Below are 8,852 nucleotides of genomic sequence, written 5' to 3'. Positions count from 1 at the left end.
GTGTGTGTGTGTGTGTGTGTGTGTGTGAGAGTGTGTGTATGTGTGAGAGAGAGTGTGTGTGTGTGTGTATGTGTGAGAGAGAGTGTGAGTGTGTGTGCATGAGAGAGTGTGTGCGTGTGAGAGTGTGAGAGAGAGTGTGAGTGTGTGTGCATGAGAGAGTGTGTGTGCATGAGAGTGTGTGCGTGTGAGAGTGTGAGTGTGTGAGAGAGAGTGTGAGTGTGTGTGCATGAGAGTGTGAGTGTATGTGTGAGAGAGAGTGTGTGTGTGTGAGTATGGTGAGAGAGAGTGTGTGTGTGTGAGTATGGTGAGAGAGAGTGTGTGTGTGTGAGTATGGTGAGAGAGAGTGTGTGTGTGTGAGTATGGTGAGAGAGAGTGTGTGTGTGTGAGTATGGTGAGAGAGAGTGTGTGTGTGTGAGTATGGTGAGAGAGAGTGTGTGTGTGTGAGTATGGTGAGAGAGAGTGTGTGTGTGTGAGTATGGTGAGAGAGAGTGTGTGTGTGTGAGTATGGTGAGAGAGAGTGTGTGTGTGTGAGTATGGTGAGAGAGAGTGTGTGTGTGTGAGTATGGTGAGAGAGAGTGTGTGTGTGTGAGTATGGTGAGAGAGAGTGTGTGTGTGTGAGTATGGTGAGAGAGAGTGTGTGTGTGTGAGTATGGTGAGAGAGAGTGTGTGTGTGTGAGTATGGTGAGAGAGAGTGTGTGTGTGTGAGTATGGTGAGAGAGAGTGTGTGTGTGTGAGTATGGTGAGAGAGAGTGTGTGTGTGTGAGTATGGTGAGAGAGAGTGTGTGTGTGTGAGTATGGTGAGAGAGAGTGTGTGTGTGTGAGTATGGTGAGAGAGAGTGTGTGTGTGTGAGTATGGTGAGAGAGAGTGTGTGTGTGTGAGTATGGTGAGAGAGAGTGTGTGTGTGTGAGTATGGTGAGAGAGAGTGTGTGTGTGTGAGTATGGTGAGAGAGAGTGTGTGTGTGTGAGTATGGTGAGAGAGAGTGTGTGTGTGTGAGTATGGTGAGAGAGAGTGTGTGTGTGTGAGTATGTGTGAATGTGCGTGTATGTGTGTGTGAGAGAGTGTGTTGGAAGGTTTTAATACTTGAATGTGAGAAACAAAAATGAAGTATAAATCATCATGCTTCCCAGTTTTCACAATATATATATATAGCTAAGCTCTAGAAAAAAGCCTAGAAATTGTCACTGCTTTTTAGGATTGCTTTACTTTAGTTTTTTAGGCATTAATAAGGGATATTTATTTATTTGTAATATATTTTAATATATAATAAAACATAAAAAAACAAAATCACACTTTAAAGTTGATGTCCATTTTATAAATAAATGCATTACTCTTGTAATAATAAAGTGTAAATAAAAGTAGCGCCTCAGAATACTACATTTTTACATAAGTACATTAGTACTACTCAATATACCGTTATATACTGTGAATGCACAGAAACACAAAAATAAACATCGTAATAGTGAGCAATAACAATGTTTACAGACAGATTTAGAGGAATTATATTTGTATTATATTTCTATTCCATTAAATATATTTCATATTATCAATTTTAGGAGTATCATAAAATAAGAGCCCAGCTCTAGAAAAGAGCCTAGCAAACCCCTTAACATTTTAAGATTGCATTTATTTTTCAAGGCTTGTATTTTCTCTCTAATGCCTTGATATTGTCGGGTTTGCCGTGACTGTGCGCTGCGGTCATTAATAATAATAATAATAATAATAATAATGAACCGATGGAAGTGTTTATGTTGACGGAGCCCATCTCAGGGCCTGGCCAGGCGGAGCTGCTGCGCATGCGCACCGGAGCAGCGCTAATGGCGGAGAGCGTGCGGTCGCCGTTCGATTACCGGGAGCCCCCGACCCTCGACAGCGACGGGGATGGAGGAAAGCCGCCGCCGCCGCCGCGCGGGTCAGTCGCTCTCTCCGGAGAACCGAGTCGTGGCGTTGGTTTCGCGGGGAACGCTCGGATTAGCGCGCGTGCTAGCGGTTAGCCGGTCCGGTTCTGTTATGCTCGCGCACACGCCGCGACGAGAGGAAACACCCCCCGCGGCCGTTACTCCGAGCTCGCGCGTGTCTGCACTGCGTTATTTTGCCGTTCCGCTTTACCGGGGCGCGTTAATGTCGCGAGCGGCGGAGACTCGAACGATTAGCAAAACACTGCGCGAGTGCGCGTGCATAGACACTGCTGCGGAGCGACCGTTACAGCAGTTCACCATGGCAACCGGATCCGCGCGGTATTTTTATGCGGTTATGTTCGATAATCGATATGCGAAACCCGGTTTACTTGGTTTATTGCTGTATTTGATACAATAACGAAATAGCCAAACAGGTAAAACATAAAATGCATTTCAAATACAATAATAATAGTTTCAGTTAGTATTATTGTTGTCATTATATATGCAATTCTTAGATTACGAAGCAATTGAACACGTAAAACACATTTTTAATATAGTAATAATAAAGTTTGTGTCTATTATTGTTGTCATCATATTATTCCCAGCTAACCAATATGTTCTAAGAACGTTTTTCTTACGTTCCCATAAGTTATGAACATGCTATTTCTGAATGTTCAAGTCCTCTTATGTTTTAAAACGTTTCTTCTTGTTTGTTAGGTGCTCCAGCTTATGATTTTGCAAGCGTTATGGGAACGTTGCTTTTGAATGTTCTCTGAACAGATAATAGCGTAGCGTTTATTAAATGGTTTGCAACTAAAAACGTTCCGTGAGCGATGAATAAATAGCGTTATTAAAGACCAGACAACTCTGAATGAATATTATATTAACGTTACTGGAACGAACGTTTGTTCGTAACTTTGAGAGAACCTTTTGAGAGCGTTTCCTGTTGGCGGAGTTGTTTTCTTAGATGTTATTATAATCATTTATTTCTTACTATTATACATTTTTTTTTTTAAGTCAAACTGATTCCTGAATCGACAGAGTCACTATTCTGAATCAGTCAGTCAGAACACTGAATCATTCTCATTCTGCATTATCATATCAGACTCACATTTAGTTTTTACAGCAGTGCAGTTTTATTACATTGTTTCTGCGTTGTGTCATGAAGTGGTCCTGTGTGGTTTCTGTTTGTACGAAACTTGTTCAGTGTGTGTGTGTGTGTGATGGTCTGACGGGGTGTGTGTGTGTGTGTGTGTGTGTGATGGTCTGACGGGGTGTGTGTGTGTGTGTGTGTGTGAGATGGTCTGACGGGGTGTGTGTGTTCTGCACAGGCGAGTGTGTGTGTGTGTGTGTGTGTGAGATGGTCTGACGGGGTGTGTGTGTTCTGCACAGGCGAGTGTGTGTGTGTGTGTGTGTGTGAGATGGTCTGACGGGGTGTGTGTGTTCTGCACAGGCGAGTGTGTGTGTGTGTGTGTGTGTGAGATGGTCTGACGGGGTGTGTGTGTTCTGCACAGGCGAGTGTGTGTGTGTGTGTGTGTGTGAGATGGTCTGACGGGGTGTGTGTGTTCTGCACAGGCGAGTGTGTGTGTGTGTGTGTGTGTGAGATGGTCTGACGGGGTGTGTGTGTTCTGCACAGGCGAGTGTGTGTGTGTGTGTGTGTGTGAGATGGTCTGACGGGGTGTGTGTGTTCTGCACAGGCGAGTGTGTGTGTGTGTGTGTGTGTGAGATGGTCTGACGGGGTGTGTGTGTTCTGCACAGGCGAGTGTGTGTGTGTGTGTGTGTGTGAGATGGTCTGACGGGGTGTGTGTGTTCTGCACAGGCGAGTGTGTGTGTGTGTGTGTGTGTGAGATGGTCTGACGGGGTGTGTGTGTTCTGCACAGGCGAGTGTGTGTGTGTGTGTGTGTGTGAGATGGTCTGACGGGGTGTGTGTGTTCTGCACAGGCGAGTGTGTGTGTGTGTGTGTGTGTGAGATGGTCTGACGGGGTGTGTGTGTTCTGCACAGGCGAGTGTGTGTGTGTGTGTGTGTGTGAGATGGTCTGACGGGGTGTGTGTGTTCTGCACAGGCGAGTGTGTGTGTGTGTGTGTGTGTGAGATGGTCTGACGGGGTGTGTGTGTTCTGCACAGGCGAGTGTGTGTGTGTGTGTGTGTGTGAGATGGTCTGACGGGGTGTGTGTGTTCTGCACAGGCGAGTGTGTGTGTGTGTGTGTGTGTGAGATGGTCTGACGGGGTGTGTGTGTTCTGCACAGGCGAGTGTGTGTGTGTGTGTGTGTGTGAGATGGTCTGACGGGGTGTGTGTGTTCTGCACAGGCGAGTGTGTGTGTGTGTGTGTGTGTGAGATGGTCTGACGGGGTGTGTGTGTTCTGCACAGGCGAGTGTGTGTGTGTGTGTGTGTGTGAGATGGTCTGACGGGGTGTGTGTGTTCTGCACAGGCGAGTGTGTGTGTGTGTGTGTGTGTGAGATGGTCTGACGGGGTGTGTGTGTTCTGCACAGGCGAGTGTGTGTGTGTGTGTGTGTGTGAGATGGTCTGACGGGGTGTGTGTGTTCTGCACAGGCGAGTGTGTGTGTGTGTGTGTGTGTGAGATGGTCTGACGGGGTGTGTGTGTTCTGCACAGGCGAGTGTGTGTGTGTGTGTGTGTGTGAGATGGTCTGACGGGGTGTGTGTGTTCTGCACAGGCGAGTGTGTGTGTGTGTGTGTGTGTGAGATGGTCTGACGGGGTGTGTGTGTTCTGCACAGGCGAGTGTGTGTGTGTGTGTGTGTGTGAGATGGTCTGACGGGGTGTGTGTGTTCTGCACAGGCGAGTGTGTGTGTGTGTGTGTGTGTGAGATGGTCTGACGGGGTGTGTGTGTTCTGCACAGGCGAGTGTGTGTGTGTGTGTGTGTGTGAGATGGTCTGACGGGGTGTGTGTGTTCTGCACAGGCGAGTGTGTGCGTGTGATGGTCTGACGGGGTGTGTGTGTTCTGCACAGGCGAGTGTGTGGCAGGAAGAGGAAGGGGACGCCGGTGAAGGTGTGTGAAAGAGCGGTGTATGTGACGGAGGACGAGGAGGAGAGTCTGTCTGAACACAGTTACAGCCCAGGTACTGAAACACTCATCTACTGCATCCATCCTGAGAGTTTAGAGTGTTTTATCCAGTAAAAGCTCTTTCAGTGTAATTGTAGAAACACTTCTCGTGTCAGATCTTGACTGGTTTTGATCAAGTAAGCGTCAGAATAACTGCAGTAATATCTCCAGATGAACACTTACTGGACTGAAGCAGCTCAGCTTTACTTGATTCTCCATCAATCATGTTTTAGAGTCTCAAATCTGATCCTCAGGATCTTTTGAGGAGCGTTTGTTTCCAGAAGCTTTACTTTCACTGTTCCTCAGCGGAGGAATGATCTTCACAAGCCTCCAGAACATCTCACATCTTCTGAGGAGCCTTTATTTCTTCAGCTCTCAATCACTGCATTATATGTTTGGATCATTTCAATCTCATCTTATTACTGGAGATATAGAGCCACGACTGAGATTTAGATCATTTTATGTCAGTATCTGCTCTACTGTAATAAACATATCATTGATTTAAAATCACAAGCATCAGAATATCATCATATAAATATCAGCATCTGCACCAAATTATATAGTTTGCTCAGTTTGAGTCTCTGACTTTACAGGGTTAAAGACACACGTTTATTTTAAAACCATTAAGAAAAAAACAAGATTATCAAAACAGAATCAAACAGCAATTAATGCAGTTAGAGGTTAAGGTTCTATTATTAATGTTACTATAAACAATGCTATAAACCAGAACATGAAGGGATTTCAAGACAAAGGAAATAAAACTGAAGGTCAGACAGGCTGTAAAACAATCCTAAAGATATTCCTGATTTTTTTTTTTATCTTATTGAACAGTGTAAGATGCATTTTGCCTTTTTATCGTTTGTATTGATGACTACTGCGAACAACAATCACGCCAATAAACATAGATAAGAAAACACAAATAGCTCCACATAAACACACACTACACTATCAGATAAATAATATATACTCTACAAAGCAAAAGAAAGAGTGGAAAGAGCACGACAGTAAAGTTTAGTGTGTTTTCTCGTGACCTGAGCTCGTTAGCATGCTAGTCAGGTCGCCACAAGGACAACGCTATTAATAAAAACCAACACATCATATTAATAAAAGAGCAGAGTCCTCCTGCTGTACGGAGCTTTACCATGTTCTTACCATGATTTCGCGATAGACACGTATTTCTGTCCGATTATTTTGCCCAACATGATCAGACGTGTGTGAACAGCAGAACGGCCAGAGAAAACGCACAGGAAGCTACCGAAGAAGCGTCATCAACTGAGCGACACGCGCGGCGGAAGTTCCTTATTGAGGGGCTGTTACAAATTAAAAGTCTTTAAATTAAAAGCACGTTGAAATAATTTGCGTAAAAGGGAAATTGTGGTTTAAAGTCTTCTTTTTATTTATTTTTTCTTAAAGGTTTAATTTAACACGTCACAAAGAAGATGCGTATGCATAATAAGTATTAATATAAAAACGAACAATTTGTGAAACGGGAAGAAGAAACGTAGCTTGATGTCCAGCAGGAGGCGATGTGAGAGTGAACACGTGTGAACAATTGCATTACTTTTAACAGTAATGCATTACAATATCGCATTACTCCCTAAAAAGTAACTAATTGCTTTACTTAGTTACTTTTTATGCAAGGTAATGCATTAATTTCGTGTTACTTTTTCTCTGGATTGCATTAAGCACAGGACGCAGGAGAAGAAAGTTCAACACTACAAATGTTATGTTTATGTAAAGTCATTTTTGCTTATTCGTATGGCTGAACTGGATCATTGAAGGGCAGCAGTAAAGTTAATAAAATGGGATGTTTCTGTTATTTAACATATTTAGGAATTATTGAAGTTTTGATTTTCAGTTTCTTGAGGAATTTTTTTAACACTGTAAAGTCTACTGTATCATATTTGATACACAAGGCCTCTAAATGATCAACATGATCAAACTCTGCTGTTTCACACTGGATCTCCTGCATGTCTTCTGTCTCTGATCGAGAGTTTCGAGTGTTTTATCCAGTCAAAGCTCTTTTAGTGTAATTGTAGAAACGCTTCACGAGTGTTTCTGCTGTCAAATCTTGACTGTTTTTTATCAAGTAAAGGTCAGAATAACTGCAGTAATATCTCCAGATGAACTCTTACTGGACTGAAGCAGCTCAGCTTTAGTTGATTCTCCATCAATCATGTTTTAGAGTCTCAAATCTGATCCTCAGGATCTTTTGAGGAGCGTTTGTTTCCAGAAGCTTTACTTTCACTGTTCCTCAGCGGAGGAATGATCTTCACAAGCCTCCAGAACATCTCACATCTTCTGAGGAGCCTTTATTTCTTCAGCTCTCAATCACTGCATTATATGTTTGGAGCATTTACATCTCATCTTATTACTGGAGATATAGAGCGACCACCGACCACTGATATTTAGATCATTTTATGTCAGTATCTGCTGTACTGTTAGAAAGATCTCATTGATTTACATCACAAGCAGCAGAATTTCATCATATAAATATCAGCATCTGTAGCAAATTCATATTTTTGGCCTCTGAATAAAACTGAGCTGTTTTTCTCCATATTCTCACTTTATTAGACTCTATGAGCCATGAAAGCCTGATGGATCAAATATGATACAAAACAAAACAATACAGATTTATTTTGTCTACAGGTTCAGTAAACTGTTCAGTTTAAAAAAAACTAGATAATTGTGGCCATTGTGTCATATGTGGGCTGCTGAGGGTTGGTGTGTTTGTGTTTGTGTAGGGGATGAGCAGTACGCAGAGGGAGCTGGAGATGGTCTTCCTCCGCCGGGAAGCCCATACTACCTCACCGACCCGGCACAGCTCTGGTACATTCACACAGTCACGCCAGGGGCACGGCTTGCTTCGTTAACGCTCCATTCATCAGCGCACATCATTCTGAACACCAGAAACGTTTGCGTTCTTAATCTGGAAGCTTATTTCCACCACAGAATAAAAATATAAGAAGAGTCATTGCAAACTTGTCTCAATTCAGATTTTATTTCCCCCTCAGAATTGCAAATTTAAAAATCTAGCAATTCTGACTTTTTTATTGTAATTGCTAGTTTATGCCATGCAAGTCTAATGTTTTTTTTGTAATTCTGAGTTTATCTCGCCACTCACAATTGTTAGTTTGTCACACAATTCTGACTTTTTTCATAATTCTGACTACATCTAGCAATTCTGACTTTTTTTCTTGTAATTGCTACATCTAGCAATTCTGACTTTTTTCATAATTCTGACTACATCTAGCAATTCTGACTTTTTTCATAATTCTGACTACATCTAGCAATTCTGACTTTTTTTCTTGTAATTGTTAGTTTGTCACACAATTCTGACTTTTTTCATAATTCTGACTACATCTAGCAATTCTGACTTTTTATTGTAATTGTTAGTTTGTCATGCAATTCTAACTTTTTTCGTAATTCTGAGTTTATATTTCGCAATTTTGACTCTGAATGTACTGTGTGTTTGTGGCCAGCAGTGTGCCAGAGCTGGCTGAAGAGGGCGCTAGCGGCGTCCGCGGCCCTGTGCTCTTCCACCCCCCGCCCAACTGTAGGATTAGAGAGGTGCATTGTGGGAGTCAGGTCCGGCTCGTCGTCATAGCCATTCGAGACATTGCCAAAGGCGAGGAGATCACAGTGGACTACAGCCTGACCGACTGGGGAGAAAATGCCATGGTAAGCGATCAGAACGCCACTGAAACATGCTATATGCTCTGTGCATCTGCATGATCGCGAAGCTAAAATATCCTGTTAAATCGCAGGGCTTTCATACTTCCGTGTCCCCACACGGGTTTGAATGTGGATTCAACCCAGAGAGCAACATCAAGAAGGTGATTCATGCAGCACACACACACACACACACTCACACACACACACACACACTCACACA

The 8,852-nt window shown here is 43.2% G+C and overlaps 1 protein-coding gene across 1 annotated transcript; it reads left to right on the top strand.

Annotated features, from left to right (window-relative positions):
• Positions 1 to 1,735: 1,735 nt before the first annotated feature.
• On the top strand, positions 1,736 to 8,844 carry LOC107740763 (uncharacterized; the record flags this gene model as incomplete). The annotated part of the gene is made up of 5 exons (XM_016553269.1): positions 1,736 to 1,911; positions 4,864 to 4,973; positions 7,702 to 7,786; positions 8,440 to 8,638; positions 8,725 to 8,844. Coding segments are annotated over exons 1-5 (690 nt in total), but the record flags the coding sequence as incomplete, so codon positions are not given.
• Positions 8,845 to 8,852: the final 8 nt, after the last annotated feature.

This window comes from Sinocyclocheilus rhinocerous, unplaced genomic scaffold (assembly GCF_001515625.1).
Source record: "Sinocyclocheilus rhinocerous isolate Xijiao unplaced genomic scaffold, SAMN03320098_v1.1 scaffold1456, whole genome shotgun sequence".
In the NCBI taxonomy this organism is placed as follows: Eukaryota; Metazoa; Chordata; class Actinopteri; order Cypriniformes; family Cyprinidae; genus Sinocyclocheilus; species Sinocyclocheilus rhinocerous.
This window is presented reverse-complemented; position numbering and strand designations above follow the sequence as displayed.